Below are 22,861 nucleotides of genomic sequence, written 5' to 3'. Positions count from 1 at the left end.
AGTAACAAGAATATAAAAATATTGAATACTAAAGAAGAGCAATAGATATAATATTATAATATCACTTTTATCCAGTGTAAGACAATGTTTAAGCTTTATTTTTATGAAACATTTCAGATTCCCTCATATCACAGCACATCAATAAGCAATATGTACATAGACTGACTTTTATAGTACATGTCATGTCCCAAATTCCCAATCCTAGGTAAGATATCAAGTTACAAAATACAAGTGCTGATAATTAAACTATAGGTAGTATATTAAACAAAAGTGAGTTTTTAGCAATTATGTGAAATGAGGCTTTAATCAAAACGAGACTTAATGCCACAAGGTGCCTTTTTTCCCAAGAGTAATTAATTCAGTCAAGCCCATGATTCCAAGCTCAAGTGACAAGTTTTATATTCTTGAAGTAAACAAGAAGAGTCAATCAATGCTTAAGTGGTATATTTTAGTATATGTTATATTTCTGGACAATCTCTCATTGCATTCAATTTTTAGAACTTGTCTTTGAGTTTAATAAAACAAAATAATTAGAGAAGAAAGCCCACTCCACTTAGAGGAATGTAACATAATTGTTCTGTCTGGGTACAACACTGGGGGTCTTTTGTCAACTTACCACACTAATTGACTTACCAAAAGCATACTTCCTTCAGCTACAACTGTAATTGGAACACACAGATTTTACCTGAAGAAAATCCTGTACTTCCAGTTTCAAAAAGCAGACAATTCTATGAAGAAGCAACCATTTAAATATCTAACTATACACATTTAAGTTTTTACAACTTCATGCCTTATGAGGAATTTTGATTTCAGAAGTATCATTTCACAGACCCAGCATCATATATTTATACATATTTCATACAGTATAGTATTAGAAACTGTAAATGGCACAGAATAATCATAATTACCACAAAATTTTAACAATTTCCAGTGATCTTAAAAAGACAAATTATAACTGCCTTTGCTCAGCTAAGATATCCAGTTATGGTTATAACTTTCGAAAATCCTAAAGTTATGTGAAAAAACGTAGTCAAAAGAAAATCTGTAAATCTGATACTTTCCAATATTTTAAATATGCATAGCTAAAGCGAAAATAAAGGGGTTGATCTGGCACATGAATAATTAAGTCAATGAATTTTACAACCCTGAGCCATTTTGGCAACTATTTTAGGTTTCACATAATTTTCACAGTCTTAGTACCACCATTTTCATTTAGATAAAAGAAATGACCTTTTGAAATCATGGGCATCAAATTTGGTGCTTATGGACAAGAATCACAACTAGAAGCTAGAGACAAAATGGATCACAGCAAGCATAGTTTCTCTCAAAGTATAAGGAATGTTATAGAACATACAATAGAAGCGATAGTTTAGAAACCTTGGGAAGCTCACATTTCTGATTTTGTTTTACTAAACAATTTGAAGCATTATATTCATGTTTAAAAAAATGAAACAAGAAAAATGCAGCATGGAACATTTTAGAAGTCACAGAAGGTTCTCATCTTCCCTTTGTTTTGGGCACATTGTCTCACCTGTTTTCACTTTGGTACAAAAAGAAACAAAACCGAATCTCTGCTCAGAGTAGTCATAGTGAGAACACTGAGATTTGCATATGTTTTTCTAATTTCCCATCCATCTAGACCCTGAAATCTAAATAAATATTTCAGTTAAAACTTTTTTTCCATTTGCATGACATCTAGGCCACTATATATCCTACCCTGAATGGGGGAGGATGGGACAGCTGTATCTCAAACTGAAGCAGTGGCAGCTAAAACCTGGCAACTGCTGCCAGAGTCCCCAATGTGTCCTGCCTATTATTATTTTTTAAAATGTGACAAAGGCAAAAGCTACAGTTGGAAACTCACGCAATTTAGAAATATGTTGAAAAATTTTATTACAGTCCTTAGGATTTCCAAGTAAACGCTCCTGAATCAAGTATTACAAAGCTGCTAATTAGCAACTGAAAATTAGCCATTCAAATAATATTAGAAATAGTTGCTGAATTGTTTTTATGAAAGCTTCCTCTTGGATTCTGTAAGGATCAGAGTATCTGAATCCACACACCAGCTAGTTTCAAGAAAGAACTCTTTTGACTAAAACTTACCCTAAAACCAATTTTCCCAACGCTTTTCTTTTTCCCAAATAGTCCAACGTTTTGAGGAGAAATAAATGAGGCAGGGTGTTTTATACTGCACTGTACCCTTTAGGAAACCTTTTAGTGAACTGGGAAAATTTTCACAACATAAACTCTATGTTTATAGATATTATTACTCTGCTGTATAATATATACTGTGCGGAAAAAAAAAAGAAGAAAGAAAACACTAGCCTGGGCAACATGGTAAAACCCCATCTCTACAAAAAATACAAAAATTAGCTGGGTATGGTGGTGCCAGCCTGTGGTTCCAGCTACATGGGAGGCTGAGGTGAGAGGATTGCCTGGGCCTGGGAGGTCAAGGCTGCAGTTAGTTGTGACGTTGCCACTGTACTCCAGCCTGGGCAACAGGGTGAGACCCTGTCTCAAAAAAAAAAAAAAAAAACCAAAAAGTGTTTTATCAAAGGATGAAACTGAAATGCTATAGTGTATAGTGTGACCATAATTTCAGAAGAGAATCAGCATAATTTAAAAGGATAGCTAGCATACTATATGTTTTAATAATTCCAGTATTTTTGTTATTTGGGCTTAATTTAACTTCTTTTCCTCTTTTTGATTTTTGTATTCTAAGAGGGCACTTTTAATTTTCAAGTTGTGTTTGAAACTATAAAGAGTATGCTAATACAACTTAATATAAATATAAATAATATATAAGCGCTCTCTCTATATATATACATACATATAAACAGACCCAAGCATTAGACCACTGATGTTGTACTTTCAGGATTCACACGAATAAGTCTAGATGCATTCCTCAGATCTTGGAGTTGCTTGGCAGGTTTCCCCACACCTTCTTCAAACCTTTTCTCCACCACAGGGAGGACTGTTTCATATAAGAAGGATGCATTCTGTCTGATAAAAGCTTTCTTCTCTGGATCCTGCTCACATCGAAGACTATAATCCACATGCTGAACAGCAACCAAAATGATTTCCACCAGGCTCTCCAAAAGTACCATGTGCAGCTCTGGGAAATACAGCTTCAGAGCCTCTTCCAAGAAGCCCATGGTCTGTTTGGTGAAAGCAACCACTGTGTAACTTAGGTTCACCCAGCAGTCATGCCCTGTGTACTGCTCAAAGTTACTTACCCCACAGCTTTTCATCTCTTCTTTGAGCTTCCCCAGGGCTTCTGGCGTCATCAAGTTCATCCTTCTCCACATCTCTTCAGAGTTGCGATGTTTAGTGGCTTCAATGATGATTTCTTTGTAACTGTGCAAGGCCCCTTGGATGTCTTTCACCAGAAGGGCATGGATGATGAAGGTGAGGTCCAGTCCGATATCACCCAGTTGCTGGCAATGCTCCTTAGCCACTTTTACACACTCAGCTGCTGTTGAGAGGCTCTCCTTACTATCAAACACCTGCTTGCTGAAAGCATCCACGAACATGCCCATGGCTGATCTTGCCCAGACCACAAAGGCGGAGTAGCAGCCGCTGTCAGTGCCTGCAAAATCAATCTCAAATTCTCTTGCAGTCTCAAGAAGGCTGGTAAAGAAGACATGGCACAGCTTATGAATATAGAGTAAAGTGGCGCCTTCAATGCGAAGCTGACGAATTGCTGTATGAACAGCGGCTGCCCTGTTTCTCAAAAATAGCTCACAGGCCTTCGTGCACTGGCCCAGCCGGATCAGTTGCGAAACTGCTCTGCGAGTAGCCTTGGGACCACCTCTCAGGGAACGATCTGGGGAGAGTTCGAAAACCAGCACCTCAGTGAGCTGTCGAACTCGCTCCTCCACTTTGGCCCTTAGTTCTTTTACAGGAGGTGGGCTAGGCTTATCTTCCAGGTAATGGTTCAATTTATCCAGCAGGTCAACAGCCCCTTCAAAGTCCCTCTGCGCAATGCAGACATCCAGGTCTTCAGGTAACTCCTGGATCCATTCCATGGAGAGGTCCACGTTCTCTTCCTCTACCTCAGGAACAGCTGGCTCTTCTTCTTCGTCATCCTCAAATGGGTTAGTGGCCTTGGAAGTCACTTGGGGTGGCCCTCGAGGGGCCGCTGCCTCCTCCTGCTCCCTTCGCCTTTTCTCACTGAGGGCTCTCTTGGTCTCCTCCAGCACTTCCAGCCACTCTCGTTTTATTTTAGCATTTTCGGCCTGGAAAATACGGCTCTCGGGGAACATAAGCAGCTTGAACATGTCCTTCATGGGCGGGTTGTCCTTGACATTGACTACGGCCAAACCATCTAGGGAATAGAGAGCGTTGTAGCGATACATCCCCCGCCGCTGCGGCAGCCAGGTAGCCACCAACAAACAATCGTTCATGAGAAAGCCGTGCACCCGCTGCAGTTGGGCCATGTGGTCGGCATCGTATTCCACTAGGTCCCCGTTGTACACCAGGTACTGTCCCGGCGTCTCCAGCAAATGCCTGCAGCCTTCCACCTTCTCAAGCAGGGTGGTGAGAGTGCGCTGCTTTCCTTCCTCGCCTGGACCGGAGCCGTCGCGGGAGGCGCCACCGGGGGTGGAGAAAAAACCGGCCTGGCCTCGGAGGTGGTCTCGGCCCCCCGCCCCACCGACTCCCTCCTCCCCGCCAGACGCGGCAGCGGCTCCGGCGGCAGCTGCGGCAGGCAGCAACGTAAGCGGGATGCTCTCCAGGCTGCTCTTCTGCTCCGTCAGCAGGTGGCTGAGCTGGTACATCTCGCTCTCCAGGTAGGAGATCTCACGGGCCGTCTCTATGAACTGCCGGTAGTTCTGGTAGACGTTGCGCTTCAGGTTCTGCGCCGTCTCCTCCGCCAGCGCCTGGATGCGCTGCCGGTGCTCCTGGAGGTCCCGGTCCCCATCCGACTGCTGCGAGAGCTGCTTCACGTACAGCCGCGCCTCAAAACCCCCTGACTCCAGCTGCCGACGCAGGCGGCTCGCCCCACTGTCCGACATCGCCATCGCCATTTCCGTCCGGGTCTCACGCACTCACTGTCACTATCGGCGCCGCAGCCGCCGCGGCTGTCTACACCCACCCAAGACCCACCGAGCTCCTGGGCTGAGGAAGCAGGAATTGGAACAAGACGAGTGCGCCTGCGCCGGGTCTGAGCGTCAGACACTGCGCCTGCGCAAGGGGCCAGGCGCAGACATTGCGCCTGCGCAGGAATGCCATCAGTTAAGGCGCATGCGCCGGAGGAGCTAGTGCGGAAGTGAGTGGAGAGGCCGAGAGCAATTTGAGTACTGCGCATGAACCGAGCGTGACGTTGAGGTTTGAAATAACCGGCAAAGAGTAAAGGCTGGAACTAGCTTCCTGAAAGCTTCGTAGGGCCGGTGCCCTGTGAGCCCAGGTTCTGCGCCCACTAGGAGGTGTCGTGCTGACTGCTTGTTTTAAAGCCCTAGAATCTTGGCTTCGGCGTTTGGGGTAAGCGCCGTTCTCGTTCACGTTCTCTTTCTCAAGCGAGTTTCCGCGAACTCTCGCGGGATTGACTGGCCGTCTCGAGAGCCGGTATCTCCTAGGAGCTAGTCCTGGTCCTCCGCTAGGCGGCTTGGGGTCGCAGCCTAACTCGGAGCCAGCCTGACACCGGCGGATCCCGCCTGTGATCCTGGCAACGATGGACGATGACCTGATGTTGGCCCTGCGGCTTCAGGAGGAGTGGAACTTGCAGGAGGCGGAGCGCGATCAGGCCCAGGAGTCCCTGTCGCTAGTGGACGCGTCGTGGGAGTTGGTGGACCCCACACCGGACTTGCAGGCCCTGTTTGTTCAGTTTAACGACCAGTTCTTCTGGGGCCAGCTGGAGGCCGTCGAGGTGAAGTGGAGCGTGCGAATGACCCTGTGAGTTCCGAGCCCCGCTGGGGAAAGAGGCGGGACTGGCAGTTCTCCTGCAGCCCCCGGTCCTGGTCTTCTCTCCTTTCTCTGGTCCGACGGTCCCAGGGGGCATTAAATGAGGGGGGAGTCTGGTTTTGGACCTGGCAATTCCTGCCTTGGCGTATTTCTCTTTTTCTTACCTTTTCTCCCACTCGAAAAATAAGAAAGCTGTGTAGACCCCACCGCCACGGTTGGACTCAGGGCCCTAACGAGAAAAGAGATTTGTGTTTGAATCTCACTAAACTTGAAAATAACAAGTTCCTGATTTGCCTTATGATAGTGCTGTAGGACCCTGAAGGGAAAAGCAACCAAATCTGCCCCTAAGAAAGTGCTGAGGACGCAGAGTAACCTCCAAAGGATGTGCGTTCCCCTCCTCTCTTTCCCGTTAGGAACCCACTTTAGTGAGCTCGTGTGTTGCAGTGGGGATCTTCAGTGATGCTTTTAAAACGATTCTTTTTCTACATGCTAAATTTGAGAAATCCTTATTTGAAATAATAATCTACTCCTGCACGTGAATAGGGTGAAGTTTAAGATACAGTTGTATACCACCAGCATGCTTGTTTTTGAGTTGACAGAAAACAACCTACAAACAAATTAAGATATCATATTAAATTGTGTTTAAAGTACCAATCTCCTTTATACAGGCGTCTGTTATCATTTTGGAGATACACTATTGGAGATACCTGCTTGTTAATAACACCAAACTGTGATTTGTCGTAAGGAGACTGGGAGTAGCAGAATGGGATTGCCTTCGAGCTGTTGCAGCCTAGCTAGGGCAAGGGAAGCTGCAGTTGGGCCATGTGGTCCGCATCGTATTCCACTAGGTCCCCGTTGTACACCAGGTACTGTCCTGGCGTCTCTATCAGGTGCCTGCAGCCTTCCACCTTCTCAAGCAGGGTGGTGAGAGGGCGCTGCTTTCCTTCCTCGCCTGGCCGGGGAGCCATCGCGGGAGGCGCCCCCGGGGGCTGTAACTAATTAATTGGGTGAAATGCAAGTATCTGCTAACCAAGGGGGTATACTCTCAAGAAAGCCATCTGCCAAATGAGTTCTCTTAGTGTGCACTGCCCAAGAATGTGTAAGGACTTGGGCGTATTTGGTCAATGTAACACATTTTTATGGTGATTGTTTTCTAGGTGTGCTGGGATATGCAGCTATGAAGGGAAGGGTGGAATGTGTTCCATCCGTCTCAGCGAACCCCTTTTAAAGTTGAGACCAAGAAAGGATCTTGTAGAGGTATTTTTCATGTAAACTTGCTTCCTAGCTCAGTAATTTACAAATGCTTGTCATTGATTTAGACTGCTGTGAATTCACCTGTATGTATCTTTTAAAAAGTCTCTTTGCCCTCAGTGCAAACTTGAATTATGGGGCAAATAATAATGAACACCTTATGTTTTTTATAGTGCTTCATAGTGGGAAAAAAAAAGGCTTCTAGAGGCCGGGTGCGGTGGCTCACGCTTGTAATCCCAGCACTTTGGGAGGCCGATGCGGGTGGATCACGAGGTCGGAAGATCGAGAACATCCTGACCAACACGGTGAAACCCCGTCTCTACTAAAAAAAAAAAAAAAAAAAAAAAAAAAAAAAAGCCGAGCGTGGTGGCGGGCGCCTGTAGTCTCAGCTACTCGGGAGGCTGAGGCAGGAGAATGGTGTGAACCTGGGAGGCGGAGCTTGCAGTGAGCCGAGATTGCACCACTGCACTCCAGCCTGGGCTACAGAGCCAGACTCCATCTTAAAAAAAAAAAAAAAAAAAGGCTTCTAGGTATATTATCTGCTTTGATTGTACAACAGCCCTGTTGATGTTCATGTGTTGCTATTTTCATTTTTATGAGTAAAGAAATTAAGGTTCAGAAAGGTGAAGTAACTGGCTTAAGTTATGTATTTAGAAGCAGAGAAAACAGGATCCACATCTTCCTGTTGAGAAACACAAATTTTCATTCTCCTCAGTTGGGCTGCCACACTGCTGTGTGCTCAGGACACCTAGCCGAGCTGGCAGCAGAAACCAGTGTGCGTGCACGCTTCACATTTAGAGCTGGTACTTCTGCTAGCAGAATGGAGCAGTGGGAGCTGAGGCAGGAGGATCTCTTGAACCCAGGAGGTGGTGGTTGCAGTGAGCTGAGACTGCGCGATTGCACTCCAGCCTGGGCAATAAGAGCGAAATTCCGTCTCAAAAAAACCCAAAAAAACAAAAAATCTGTACAAAAGAGCAGGGTGGTAGTTTCTCAGCATGGGGTGGGAAACATATTAAAACATGCTTGGAGATGAGAGATGCTGTTTTTAAGGATAATAAAAGGCAGTGGATTACATGACAATGTGAATATACTCAACACCGAACTGTACACATAAAAATGGGTACGATGGGGAATTTTGTTAATTTTTTTTTACCACAATTTGTTTAAAAAATAGCTACTAAATGTAAAATGGTACAGTAGAAATACTTGATGAATGAAAAAGAACAAAGCTCAGATGATACAAAGAGAAAGGTAGGTGTAAACAAAGTATCAATAATTAAATGTCAGTGGACTAAACACTCCATTAAATACATGGAATGGCATGCTTACAGTAAAGACACACTTATATTAAAAGGATGAGGAAAAGTAATCATCCAAACACTTATCAGCAGAAAACTATTGTGGCTATAAGGTTGAGTACTCATTATCCAAAGTGTTTGGGACCAGAAGTGTTTCAGATTTCAGATTTTTTTTTTTTAATTTGGAATGTTTGCACAATACTTACTGGTTGAGCTTTCCTAATCCAAAAGTCCCAAATCTGAAATGGCTTTAGTGTGCATTTCCTTAGAACATAGCCTTTAAGCATCTTGTAAGTGCTCAAAAAGTTTTGGATTTTGGAGCATTTCAGATGTTGGATTGTCAAATTAGGGATGTTCAACCAGTATTAGTATCAGACTGAAGACTTCAAGGGAAGAAGTTTTACTAGAGGAAAAGTGGGATATTTTATAATAATAAAACAATCTATTAAACAGCAATACATAATGTCCCTAAAAGTAATAACGTAGCTTTAAATTTTATGAGGCATAAGTTAGCAGAAGCAAAAAGAATCTACAATCAGGCTGGGCGCAGTGGCTCATGCTTGTAATCCCAGCACTTTGGGAAGCTGAGACAGGTGGATCACTTGAGGCCAGGAGTTTGAGACCAGCCTGACCAACATGGTGAAACCCCATCTCTACTAAAAATACAAAAAATTAGCTGGGTGTGGTGACACACACCTGTAGTCCCAGCTACTCAGGAGGCTGACGCACAAGAGTCGCTTGAACCTGGGAGGCGGAGGTTACAGTGAGCTGAGATCACACCACGGCAGTACAGTCTAGGTGACAGAGCAAGACCCTGTCTCACTACAGCCTCAACCTCCCAGGCCCAAGCAATCCTCCTGCCTCAGCCTCCCAAAGTGGTGGGATTCAGGTGTGAGCCACGATGCCCAGCCTCATACTTGCAGAATGTTAACACAACCTTCTTAGTAACCCAATGAATGAGCAGAAAAAAGTAATACACATTTTAAAAAGTTGAACAGCATAATTAACCAAATCAGGCTTACAAGGAGCCCTAACTGGAAGAGTTGCTTAATGAATATGTATTGGGTAAATGATTACATAAACACATGAAAAAAAAATGGTTTTAAGTAGTGGGTGGGAAGAGAATGGGGAATGTATAATGGTATCAAGTGAGCGTTTCCTATTGGCAGAAAGTTACAAAATGACATTTTAGTCAATGATGGACCCCATGTATAACAGTGGTCCCATAAGATTATAAGACCATATATTTATTTATTTATTTATTTTTATTTTTGTTTTTTGAGATGGAGTTTTGGTCTTGTTGCCCAGGCTGGAGTGCAATGACATGATCTCGGCTCCCTGCAGCCTCTGCCTCCCTGGTTCAAGAGATCCTTCTACCTCAGCCTCCCAAGTAGCTGGGATTACAGGTGTGTGCCACCACACCCGGCTACTTTTTGTATTTTTAGTAGAGGTGGGGTTTCACCATGTTGGCCAGGCTGGTCTTGAACTCCTGACCCCAGGTGATCCTCCTGCCTCAGCCTCCCAAAGTGCTGGGATTACAGGTGTGAGTCACTGTGCCCAGCCAAGACCATATATATATATATATATATATATATATATATATTTTTTTTTTTTTTTTTTAGAGACGGCATCTCCCTCTGTTGCCTGGGCTGGAGTGCAGTGGCGTATCTTGGCTCACTGCAAGCTCTGCCTCCCGGGTTCATGCCATTCTCCTGCCTCAGCCTCCCGAGTAGCTGGGACTACAGGCGCCTGCCACCACGCTCGGCTAATTTTTTGTATTTTTTTTAGTAGAGACGGGGTTTCACCATGTTAGCCAGGATGGTCTCGATCTCCTGACCTTATGATCCGTCCGCCTCGGCCTCCCAAAGTGCTGGGATTACAGGCATGAGCCACTGCGCCCGGCCAAGACCATATTTTTATTGTACCGTTTATCTTCTTTATATTTAGTTGCACAAATACTTACCATTGTGTTGCACTTGCCTACAGCATTCAGTACAGTAACATCCTGTACAGGTTTGTTTCCTAGGAGCAGCAGGCTGTACTCTATAGCCTAGGTGTTTATAGGCTATACCATCTAGGTTTGTGTAAGTGCACCCTTAAGATGTTTGCACAATGACAAAATCTCCTAACAATGGATTTTTCAGAACATATCCCTGTCAAGTGAGGCACAACTGTAGTTAACTAAGTCATAGTGAAGGGAGTTCAGAAAAGGAACAGACTTTATCTGGTTGAGGAGGTCAAGAAACGCTTTATAACTGTACATTTTATTACTGCCATCACCACTCCTACTGCTCGCTATTGAGCGCTTATTGTGTGTCAGACTTTGACCTGAACGTAGGTAGCGTTTACCACAGCCATGCAAAATGAGGATACCCCATTTTAGGGATGAGGAGCCACTTGGAACCTGTCCCAGGTCTCATGCATGTGATCGTGGGTTTAGGTTCCAGTATCCCTGACTCCAAGGCTCTTGTTCTGTCCCCTTTACCATTCAGCTCGTCACTCCTGCTGATTAAAACGTGGAGAGGTGAGCATTAGAGGACGAATTGTACTTTTGACAAGCAGAGATAGGACAGGAGGCTACTCTTGGCAGAAAGAGTGGGAATAATGTGAACAAAAATGAGTTCAGACAACTGGGGGCATATTTAGGACTAGAGGTGGTTCATTTTGATCGGATAGAACAGTCGTGGAAAACAGAGGTATTTTGGGACTGTGTTGTATAGATCCTTGAATTAAAACTAAATGTGGAAAATGATAGATACAAAAAAAAGTTCAGTACCATTTTCAAGATGTTTTTAATGTTTAGTTAAATTGAACCCAAAATCAGGAACCTAAATTTGTTTCTCCTTTGTGAGAATAGTTCTTTATCATTACTCTAATTTAGAATGTTGAGAAACTTTTGCAGTACCTTTCTTGAATTTAAATCTTCTTCGTTGAGTGGCATTTACTTGAAAAATAAAGTTCTGGCTGGGCACAGTGGCTCATGCGTGTAATCCCAGGCCAAGACAGATGGATTGCTTGAGCCCAGGAGTTGGAAACCTGTCTGGGCAAGATGGTGAGACCTTGTCACCATCTTGAAAAAAATTAGCTGGGTGTGGTGGCATGCGCCTGTAATCCCAGCTACTCAGGAGGCTGAGACAGAAGGATCACTTGATGCCAGGAATTTGAGGCTGCAGTGAAACATAACCATGCCACTGCACTCCAGTCTGTGTGAAAAAGTGAGACCCTGTCTCTGAGAAATAATAAGATGAATAAGTAAAGTTCCTTTTAAGAGATTAAACAGTTGATAATTTTTAGAGGGATATATGAATGATCAAGTTAAAATGTTTGATTCTCTCATTTTTCTGTTCAGCATAATTTTGTAAGACTAAAATTCATTAATGACAATCTAGTTCTTCTGATGGAAATTCTTTTTTAAAAAAGTTATGGAGGATCATGAAAAAGGTATGTCTTTGAAGATCTTTATGATTTTTGCTTAAAAAAATTATTTGTATTTTTTAGAGCAAAAACCCCAGCAACCTTAAATGCTTTTGTTAATTTTGCACAGAAACTTGTGCATCTTTGGTGTGGAATGAGCAGTAGGTTTTAGTGCTTGTTTTAAAGTTTTCATGATTTCTGAATCAAAACCCAAAAACTGTAGAAAGCTATATACAGAGATGTCTTGTTCAATGTCCTCCTCTATCTTGAACTCCTTACTTGCTGTAGGAACCGTTAGTTTCTTTTTACTCTTTCATTTTTCTGTTTTGCAAATATTTCTATCCATTTTTATTCCTCCTCACCACCACACGAAATTTTTCTTACACAAAATACTATGTACAGTCTTCTGTACTTTGTCTTTTTCTTTTTTTCTTTTTTTTCTTTTTTTTACGACGAAGTTTCACTCTTACTGCCCAGACTGGAGTGCAGTGTCGTGATCTCGGCTCACCACAACCTCTGCCTTCCAGGTTCAGGCCATTCTCCTGCCTCTGCCTCAGCCTCCCAAGTAGCTGGGATTACAGGCACCTGTCACCATGCCTGGATAATTTTTGTGTATTTAGTAGAGATGGGGTTTTACCATGTTGACCAGGCTGGTCTTGAACTCCTGACCTCAGGTGATCCACCTGCCTTGGCCTCCCAAAGTGCTGGGATTGCAGGCTTGAGCCACCGTGCCCGGCCCCCTGTCTTTTTAATTAATTTAATTAATACACTCTATAGCTTTCTCCAAACCATTTCACATAGATCCTTCTCATTCTTTTTTATGGCTGCATAGAATTCCATTATATGGATGTACAAAACACTGGAGTTATTTCTAATCTTTCGCTATTATAAGCAGTGTCACAGTGAATACACCTTGTACGTATGACCGTGCATGCTAGTCTAGGTATTGCTCTCTGAGAAAACAAATGCATTTGTAATTTTGTTAGATGCTACCAAATTTTCCATAGGAGAATTGCACTCCCACTAGCAATATATAGGAATGTTTATTTTCCCTAGGCTTTACTAATGGTGTCAAACTTTAGGAGTTTTACCAATCTTGATAAGCAATAAATAACATCCTAGTGTAGTGTTGGGTTTTGGGGGGTTTTTTTGTTGAGACAGGGTCTTGCTGGGTTGTCTAGGCTGGAGGTAATCATACGTCACTGCAACCTTGAATTCCTGGCCTCAAGCGATCCCCCCATCTCAGCCTCCTGAGTAGCTAGAACTACAGGTGCACAGCTGATTGCTTTATTTTAATTTTTTTGTAGAGACAAGGTCTCACTATAATTTTTTTGTAGAGACAAGGTCTCACTATGTTGACCAGGCTGGTTTTGAACTCTTGGCCTCAAGCAATCCTCCCACCTCAGCCTCCCAAAGTGCTGGGATTATAGGCATGAGCCTGACCATCCTAGTGTAGTGTTAATTCGCATTTCTCTTTTTATAAATAAAGTTGGGCATTTTTTCTTTTCTTTTCTTTTTCTTTTTTTTTTTTTTGGAGACGGAGTCTCACTGTCACCCAGGCTGGAGTGCAGTGGTGCGATCTCGGCTCACTGCAACCTCCGCCTCCCGGGTTTAAGCGATTCCCCTGCCTCAGCCTCCTGAGCAGCTCAGACTACAGGCTGGCGCAAGTACGCCCGGCTAATTTTTTTTTGTATTTTTTTTTTGTATTTTAGTAGAGAGAGGGTTTCACCATGTTGAGCAGGACGGTTTCAATCTCCTGACCTCGTGAGCCAGAAGCTGGGCATTTTTTCGTTTGTGTCTGGGTCATTTATGCTACTTCTGTGAGCTCCATGGTCTTTGCCCATTTTGAAATTGGGTTGTCATTTTCCTGTTGACATTAGGAGTTCCTTGTCTATTAGGAATAGCCTGTGGTAAGAGTTATACATATATTTTTCTGAGTTTATCTTTTTACTTGGTGTTTTTTTCCTATAGAATTTTAAAGTTTTGTCTGGGTGCAGTGGCTGCCCCCTATAATCCCAGCACTTTGGGAGGCTGAGGCGGGCAGATTGCTTGAGGTCAGGAGTTTAAGACCAGCTTGGCCAACATGGCCAAACCCTGTCTCTGCTAAAATACAAAAATTAGCCAGGCATGGTGGGGGACGCCTGTAGTGCCAGCTACTCAGGAGCCTGAGGCACGAGAATCACTTGGACCTGGGAGGCAGAAGTTGCAGTGAGCAGAGATTGAGCCACTGCACTCTAGCCTGGGTGACAGAGTAAGACCCTGTTCAAAAAAAAAAAAAAGAATTTTAAAGTTTTTAGGTAGTTGAATTCATTGATTTTTCTGGATTTTGATTTATAGTTAAAAAGGTCTCCCTAGAACAGGGAGTTCTTAACCTGTGATTTTCAGAGCTTCAGATATTACACAAATTTGAGTACCCCTTCTCCAAAATGCTTGGGACTAGAAGTGTCTTGGATTTCATATTTATTTTGGATTTTGGAATATTTGTGTTATTCTTACAGGTGGAGCATCCCAAATCTGAAAATCTGCAATGCTCCAATGAGCATTTCCTTTTGAGTGTCATGTTGGTGCTCAAAAGTTTCTGATTTTGGAGCATTTTGGATTTTCAGAGTTGGGATCCCCAACTCGTATGTGATGTTTTGTGAATGTGTGCTTATATAATTTTTATAGAATGAGGTGGGTTTTTTGTTGTTGTTGTTTTGTTTTTGTGAGACAGTGTCTCATTCTGTCACCCTGGCTGGAGTGTAGTGGCACAGTCACAGCTCACTGCAGCCTCAACCTCCCCAGGCTCAGAGGATCTTCCCACCTCAGCCTCCTGAGTGTAGTGGGGACTACAGGCACGCACCACCACACCTGACTAATTTTTGTATTTTTTTTGTAGAGACAGGGTTTCGCCATGTTGCCCAGGCTGGTCTCGATCCACTGGGATCCAGCGATCCTCCCACCTTTGCCTCCCAAAGTGTTGGGATTACAGGTGTGAGCCACTGCACCCGGCCTAGAATGAGTTTTATCAGTTCTGAAGGAAGCCTGTGATACAGAAAAGACTCCAGATAGAATAAGAAAATGTATATTTTCCGAAGTGTCATACAAACTCTTAAAATAATTTGATTATTTTATGTTCCAGACCCTCCTGCATGAAATGATACATGCCTATTTATTTGTCACTAATAATGACAAAGACCGAGAAGGGCATGGTCCAGAATTTTGTAAACATATGCATCGCATCAACAGCCTGACTGGAGCCAATATAACGGTACAGAAAGCCATATATATTTATGATATTTAGTAGTTTATTCAGTAACTCCTGAGATTTAATTGGAAGTAGAGAACTAGGTAGAAACGAATATCTTTGAGGATTTTCCACAGCGAACGAGAGGCCTAGAGAAGCGAATTGGCTTGTCTGGGACCACATGGTAGAATGGCAGCAGAGCCAGTGATATCCCCGAGGCCTCTGACCTCTTCGGGGTCAACATTTTACACGTCGGTAACTCAGGCCTGCAGTACCTCTCTTCTGGAATCATAATGATCTCTTAACTTTGTTTCCTTATTATTGTCTTCTTTAGTCCATCCTATATCCTGCTACCATTGCAGATGTTATTCCCTCATCAGAATTCTTCGATTCATATCTCTGTATGGCATTGTAGGAGATGGCAAAGCCTAAGGTTCAAAAAGCTGGAGGCGTCAGGCTGCTTGGATTCAAATCCTGGCTCCTCCAATTACTAACTTTTCTATGCCTCATTTTATACCCATGGCAAATGAGAGTAATAACAATACCTGCCTGTTGGATCCTTGTGAGGAGAAAGGATTAAAGGAGAAAGCACGTCTAAACATTTTAGCCAATCTGACACTAATTAAATATTAGTTTAATTGTATTCGTTTTATTAAATAACCTTGTTCCTTTTTTACTGCCTCCAACTCTGCTGCCTGTGTCCTCTTTCTTTAACTGCACTTTTGACCTCCCTGCGCAGCTTCCCTAAGGCGTGCCCCTGCTCTGTTTTTTGTCCGAATGCTTTTCATCATTCCAGTGGCATCTCATTTCTCCCTCTTTTGAATCCTCAACAGATATTTAAGCTATTACAATTTTTTATGCTACTTTCATACTTTTGAACACAGGGTAGGTCTTGCCCATCTTTATAATACATCTGTATAAGGTGTATAAGGTACTGTCCTTACATGGACTTGACAAATACTGAATTGAATATTAATAGGATAGATTAAATTCTTTCTTATGTTTGGGTATTTCCTTCCTTTAAAAGGCAACAAAATCCAGTGTGATAGAAAATGAACAGTGCTCAACCGCCATGTTTTGTTTGTTTATTTATTTATTTATTTTTAAGATAGGGTCTTGCTCTGTTGCCTAGGCTGGATGCAGTGGGGCATTCATAGCCCACTGCAGACTCAACCTCCTGGGCTTAAGTGATCCTCCCACCTCAGCCTCCTGAGTAGCTGGGGCTACAGATGTGTGCCACAATGTCAAGCTAATTTAAAAAAAAATTTTTTTTTTTTTAGAGACAGGGTCACACCATGTTGCCCAGGCTGATCTTGAACTCATGGGTTCAAATGATTCTCCCATCTCAGCCTCCCAAAGTGGTGGGATTATATACATGAGGTACCATGCCTGGCCTCTCCATGTATTACTGTTTTCTAGCTATCAGTTTTAATTTTCTAAAGACCTCATTTAATTCTTAGTTACTTCAACATTAGGAAAGTGTCTTGCAGTTTTTAAAAAATCAGACATAAAATCCAGGTTAGCAAGAGAATTATAGAGTTGCTTGTATAAAATACATTTAGTTTCTTAACCAGAACTTATACTATAAGCAAAGCCCTTGTATACATCCCATTGTTCAGTTGGAAGAGTATCTGTTCTTTTATCTTAGATATCTGTGTGTTTTTATTTAGGAGACGTTTTAAGGAGTGAACACTCCTTGCTTTTACAGGTTACATCCTGTTATAAGGAACTCCACAGGATACCTACATTGTAGAGTAATTTTATTTTAGTGACTACATTGTTAAAAGTCACATTCCCATGCTTTAGGAGTTACAGGAATTGGAAGCAAAACAGATCCAGGCTGGGTGTGGTGGCTCACACCTGTAATCCCAGCACTTTGGGAGGCCGAAGTGGGAGGATCACTTGAGCCCAGGAGTTTGAGATCAGCCTGGGCAATATAGTGAGACTTGTTTCCACAAAAAAATAAAAAAATTAGCCAGGCGTGGTAGCTCATGCCTGTCGTCGCGGCTACTCGGGAGACAGAGATAGAAGGATCACTTGAGCCTGGGAGGCGGAGGTTGCAGTGAGCCAAGATCATGCCACCTCACTCCAGCCTGGGCAAACAGAGCTAGTCCATGTCACAAGACAAACAAAACAGATCCATTTCCCTGTCTTTTTTGGGAATGAATTAAGTCAAGAGTTCTGAACATAATAGCGTGCGGGGTTTCCCATGCTTCTTTGCCTTAAAACCTATGTCCTTCAGTCCCTTCTGCATTTAATATAATGTGCATTCTTTGCATGCTTGAGTAGTAGAAATTTTTTGCTTAGGATGGAGCAATAGTGAGTTTAAAACTATAGAGTTATAGAAAGCTTAACATTCTTTCCCACAAGGAGAATTTATTAGAAAGCTAAATGTCTTTGGTAAAAAACCAAAATCTTATATACAGATGCTTCTTACTCTTACACAGAGTTCCACTGAGAAGGCAGAAGAATAAAGTACCCATAGTCATTTAGGAGTCATTTCAAATGGTGCTCTGTAGTCCTCTGTGCTACCGTGCTGGGAGGGCTGACCCCCTTTTCAGTCAGATCTTTTCCCTTACCTGTTTTCTGCTTGGATTCTAAATAGGATTTTTGTCTAGAGGGTGAAAAAAGAAGGCATCCTACTTAAGGCCTGAAAAGCACACTTCAGAGAATTTTATTTGATTCAATGAATGCTGCTTTTCTGACTGAGCACCTTCCTGGTACAAAAAGCACTATATTAGCCATTAGGGACACAAAAAATTAAAACATTCAGATCCTGGAGAACTTTTCAGTCTGGTAAGAGAAATATTTATAAACAGATAGAATGGTACCCCATAAGGCTTATTACAGAGACATAAGCAAAGAACTTTGAGAATGTGGAGAGTGAGCTTAGCAGAAGCTTCTCTGGGTAAGATACTTGTGTTGTTAGGGTCAGGCATTTATAGGGAGTAGTTTAGTCCTTTAGAACCCTTTTCCTATTGTTACTTATAGGGAAAATTTCAATTTAGCAGTGGGAATGATTCTTATTTTAGTACGGTATTATATAAAATCTTTATCCTAATTTTTGATCATTTACAAATTTGATTTCTGAAACTGTTAGCATTCATGAAGATTTTCTGTGGTTTTGTTTTTAAAAGATTTTTTGTCGTCTGATCCCGCATGCGTCTATCTTTACACAGTTTATGAAGTATTAACTGCTGCCATTTCCCATTAAAATCAACTTTTGAACAGAAACTAAATATAGTTGCTTTCTTTCCCAAAATAGAACTCTTCAGAAAGCTCTGGGAAACAAAGTTTCAAAAATTAAAAAAAAAAAAAAAAAAAAAAAAAAAGACTGCTTATGTACATCGTTTTCTTGCAGTTGTTAACTTGCTTATTGAATACAAAAAATTCTCTCTTCCCTCAGGTCTACCATACTTTTCACGATGAGGTGGATGAATATCGGCGACACTGGTGGCGCTGCGATGGGCCGTGCCAGCACAGGCCACCCTATTACGGCTATGTCAAAAGAGCTACTAACAGGGAACCCTCTGCTCATGACTATTGGTGGGCTGAGCACCAGAAAACCTGTGGAGGCACTTACATGAAAATCAAGGAACCAGAGAATTACTCAAAAAAAGGCAAAGGAAAGACAAAACTAGGAAAGCAACCAGTATCAGCCGCAGAGAATAAAGGTACCTTCGTGTGCATTCCTTCTGACTTTTACGTGACCATAGCTACGATGTAAAGACAATACTGTCCTTCAGAGAACTGGTATTAAGATAAGCTTAAGGATTGTTTCTGGTGTAGACTAAGTCTTCAAGTGTAGACTTAAGGAAAAAATCCCATCGTCCATGAAATGGTGGTAGGAAAATAGACTTTGTACAGAAGTAAGTAAAAGTAGGAATAGTTTCCACTGATATTTCAATTTTTATTTTTATTTTAACTTTTTTCAGTTTCTTTTTATTCAAAGAAACAAAACTCAATCTCTGATAATATTTGAGGTAAAGTTCCTTTCCCTATCTTGACTCACTGAGTTATTAGGAAACAGAAGGCAAAAAGATTGTCAAAATAAAAACAATAATTCAAGTAACAATGCCCGGAATATACGTCCTAACTACACCCCTTCCTATCAGTTGGATTCTATCCAAGTGACTTCTATTGATGTATGTATGTTCATTCAAAGAATGGGAAAAGGATATGACATATATTTGCAAGTACTTCATCTTCAAGATTTACCCTTTTCCTGTGAAGTTCAGAGTTACTGAAGATGCTTCTTCCCTTCGGAAGTTGTTGATTTGATGTGGTAGAACCCAAGAACATAGGCTATATTTCCCAAATCTTTAATTACTGAGTGAAGGAGCTATAGATGAAGTGATGTGGAAAGACCGTATCTTCATTTTCATAAGTAGAAGGAAAGATAAGAATGAGGCAGCAGATTTTCCCTCCTGGAATTACACATTAAGGACTAAGTCATTTTCAAGGTAAATGTTGCCTTGTTACTGGTCTTTGGCATAAGATTTTTTATTTAAGTATGAGAGAATTTTTTTTTTTATCGTTTATATTCTCTCAATATCAGAACTCTGAATTCTGAAGATTGTCCTTCTCTCATTAATAGGATTATATGGATGTAAGATAGAATAAAATATTATTTCTTCATTTTGAGAAAACTGTACATTAGTTTAATGTTTGTTACTGTATTTCTTTTGAGTTGAGGCACTTACATAAAAATCTTCTTTGCTTTTTTTGCAGATAAACCCAACAGAGGTGAGGCCCAGCTAGTAATCCCTTTTAGTGGGAAAGGATATGTTCTAGGAGAAGCAAGCAATTTACCTTCACCTGGGAAATTGATCACTTCACATGCCATTAATAAAACGCAAGATCTTTTAAATCAAAACCATTCAGCAAATGCTGTAAGACCTAATTCTAAAATCAAGGTGAAATTTGAACAGAATGGTTCAAGTAAAAATTCTCATCTGGTCTCCCCTGCTGTTAATAACAGTCACCAAAATGTTCTAAGCAACTACTTTCCTAGAGTATCAGTTGCCAACCAAAAGGCTTTCAGAGGTGTGAATGGATCTCCAAGGAAAAGTGAAACAGTTGGCAACATCCCTAAAAACTCAGTATCTTCTAGTTCTCAAAGAAGGGTTTCATCTTCTAAGATATCCTTAAGAAATTCTTCAAAAGTAATGGAATCAACATCTGTGACGCCATCCTGGGATGTGAGTGGGTCTGAAGATACATTCCCAAATAAACGACCTCGGCTAGAAGATAAGACTGTTTTTGACAATTTTTTTATCAAGAAAGAACAAATAGAAAGCAGTGGTAATGATCCAAAGTACAGTTCATATCCTACAACTACAACTCAGAATTCCAGCAGTTCATCCAGCCAGAGCAAAATGGTTAATTGCCCAGTTTGTCAGAATGAAGTTTTGGAGTCTCAGATTAATGAGCACTTGGACTGGTGCCTAGAAGGTGACAGCATCAAAGTCAAAAGCTGAAGAAAGTCTTTGAAAAGGTTTCAAAATCTCAAATACCACCTGTATTACCTCACTAATGTGCTCTGTCAGCCAGTCAGGAAGTTCTGGTTAATACTGAGATTTGTAGGTTATAATCCAGTTCATATAACCAATACAAAATGTCCTATTTTATATATCCACATATAAGATTGTAATTTGAAAATTTTTTATGTCTCAGGGTGCTACATTCACTCTTGCCTTAGGTATACTGTAACCCAAGTTCTGCCTGTCATGTATAATTTTTAGATACTTTTGTTCTTTCTTGCTCTTAAGGGTTTTAAAAATCTGTTTATCTTTTCATTTGTATACTTTCCTAGAAACACTCATATGGGGAATCCTGGCAGGTATTTGGTTATATTGACTATTTCTTTATTAATAGTATTAGAACTCATTCCCTGAACTGATGTAAATCTTCATAGTGTCAGACATACTGACCAAAACCACAATCTAGACTACAAAGTATATTGTTTTAGAGTACTCAAATTGTATTATTTATTTATTTTTTTGTTTGCAGAATCTTAACAGGAACTGTGTTTTCTAGATTTTAAAGAATTTTATTTGTCCCACTTTTACTAAACGGTGGCAGCAGATTTTAAGTTAAAGAATATGGAACATAGGGAAATAAGTAAATTTATTTTGGAATATTTTTAGTAACAAATAGCCACTATAATTCTGTAGGCCAGATTTTATATTGAGTTTAGCTGTTTTCTCAAAATTTAGCAGAGTGGTTAAAATTCTGTGCTGATAAGTAACTGATACGTATAACATAAACAAAACAGGGTTGCCTAGTTTATGTAACAGTGGAAAGTTATCTGGAAATAGTATTTTGAACTTTCAGCCAAGTTTAAACCATTATAATAAAAGGAATACCATTTGTGCATTTAAAGTAATCTTTTTTTTTTTAAAAAAAAATATCTTTTCCATGTTATAGGGAAAGGACAAAGATACTTTTATCAGTTTACTTTTTGTCTTGTGGCTGTACATGCTGTTGGCATAGCCCTAACAGTTGTTCACAAGTTTTCTTTTATTGCAATTTTCCTTCACTTCATTGTAATACAGGTGCACAAATCTTAAGTGCACAGCTGGGTAAACTTCTACAGTGTTCACCTGTGTAACTACTACCCAGCTGAAGTTAGAGAACACTTCCATTGCCACAGGCTTCCTATAGGTGTCTGTTCCCAGTTGATACCCATGACCCTCACTACCTCCCGAGGTCCCCACTGTTTTCACCCCATCATCGCAGATTATTTTTGAACTTTATAAAGTAATATCTTTGTTCTTATGTGTAGCAGGAGTTCATTTTCATTGCTCTTGCATTTGTATGAATATACCAGAATTTCTTCATCCATTCTAATGTTAATGGACATTTGAATTTTTTCCAGTTTGGGGCTGGTAAACATAATGCTGCTGAGAACATTCTTTTCTGTTGGGAATATATTCAGGAGTGGAATTGCTGAGTCACGGGTATATTTCTGTTTTGCTTTAGTAAATTCTGCCAGTTTACACTCCTACCAGCAATATATGAGAGTTTTAGTTGTTCACCATTCATAACACTTATCAGCCCTTTTCATTTTAGACTGGTTGGATGTTCACAAGTTTTGATACTTCTTAAAGCATTAAGTTAAAAATGTTTAATAAATATTTATAAATAGCTATTAAAATGTGTATTGTTTATATAGCTATATTTTCATAGAGGATCATTTTCTCTAAATGAGTATAACAAATTATGTGTAATTAAATGCTTCCTGAGTCAAAACCACACAAGGTTCTGGGGCTGTGAAGTAGCTAAGACGGTCCATGCCCTCGAGCTTTTCAGCCTAGTTGGGGAGTAAGACAAATGCACATTAATATCTGTACAGTTTGCTAAATGCTATGGCAAGGGTTTTGGCTAGGTGCTGTGGGTAAACTGTAGGAAAGACAATTAGCTCAGCCCAGGACTCCGGGGATATTTCTTGGAGGAGACAACATCCAAAGTTGAATCGTGTACAGTGAGTCGAGTTAGCCCGCTTAAAGAAGGGTGGGGAAGAACCTTTCAAAGGGAAGAAGGAACACAAAGGCATGTTCCGAGGGAACTGTATGCTATTCCAAGTGAATAGAGTAAAATGTGAGGGGCAAAATGGCCGAAGGAGAGATGGCAGAAGGACAGATCTAGCCAAATAGTACAAGTTTGAGGCCAGGGACCTTATGTTCCTCACTTTATGTCTGGTTTGTGTGATACCTGCTGATAAGCATCTCTTAATTCAGGTGGGACTTGGAAAGGCTTATAAGCCGGT

At 41.2% G+C, this 22,861-nt stretch overlaps 2 protein-coding genes across 3 annotated transcripts; one reads left to right on the top strand and one right to left on the bottom strand.

Annotated features, from left to right (window-relative positions):
* Positions 1 to 2,520: 2,520 nt before the first annotated feature.
* Positions 2,521 to 5,117, bottom strand: EXOC8 (exocyst complex component 8). Its single transcript, NM_001258061.1, is given in 1 exon segment — positions 2,521 to 5,117. A coding segment is annotated over 1 exon segment (2,178 nt). The 5' UTR covers positions 5,028 to 5,117; the 3' UTR covers positions 2,521 to 2,849.
* Positions 5,118 to 5,581: 464 nt separating this feature from the next.
* SPRTN (SprT-like N-terminal domain) lies at positions 5,582 to 22,249 on the top strand. Of its 2 annotated transcripts, XM_015126189.3 has the most exons (5): positions 5,582 to 5,892; positions 7,059 to 7,158; positions 14,986 to 15,114; positions 18,497 to 18,764; positions 19,822 to 22,249. In XM_015126189.3, exons 1-5 carry the CDS (start codon positions 5,672 to 5,674, stop codon positions 20,568 to 20,570), a joined length of 1,467 nt encoding a protein of 488 aa, XP_014981675.1. In that variant the 5' UTR covers positions 5,582 to 5,671; the 3' UTR covers positions 20,571 to 22,249. The 2 variants fall into 2 exon arrangements, with proteins under 2 accessions (XP_014981675.1, XP_028705542.1); XM_028849709.2 differs by lacking the exon at positions 14,986 to 15,114.
* The last annotated feature ends 612 nt before the right edge of the window (positions 22,250 to 22,861 follow it).

This window comes from Macaca mulatta, chromosome 1 (assembly GCF_049350105.2).
Source record: "Macaca mulatta isolate MMU2019108-1 chromosome 1, T2T-MMU8v2.0, whole genome shotgun sequence".
NCBI lineage: Eukaryota > Metazoa > Chordata > Mammalia > Primates > Cercopithecidae > Macaca > Macaca mulatta.
The sequence above is the reverse complement of the archived record's forward strand: the minus strand, read 5'-3'. Positions and strand labels throughout refer to the sequence as shown.

What these genes read in the sequence shown, in the direction of transcription:
- SPRTN (XM_015126189.3), top strand. Translation starts at nt 5,672, where the DNA reads ATGGACGATGACCTGATGTTGGCCCTGCGGCTTCAGGAGGAGTGGAAC. An exon ending in TGGAGCGTGCGAATGACCCT is followed by an intron (nt 5,893 to 7,058) that starts GTGAGTTCCGAG and finishes ATTGTTTTCTAG; the next exon opens with GTGTGCTGGGATATGCAGCT. An exon ending in CAAGAAAGGATCTTGTAGAG is followed by an intron (nt 7,159 to 14,985) that starts GTATTTTTCATG and finishes TTTATGTTCCAG; the next exon opens with ACCCTCCTGCATGAAATGAT.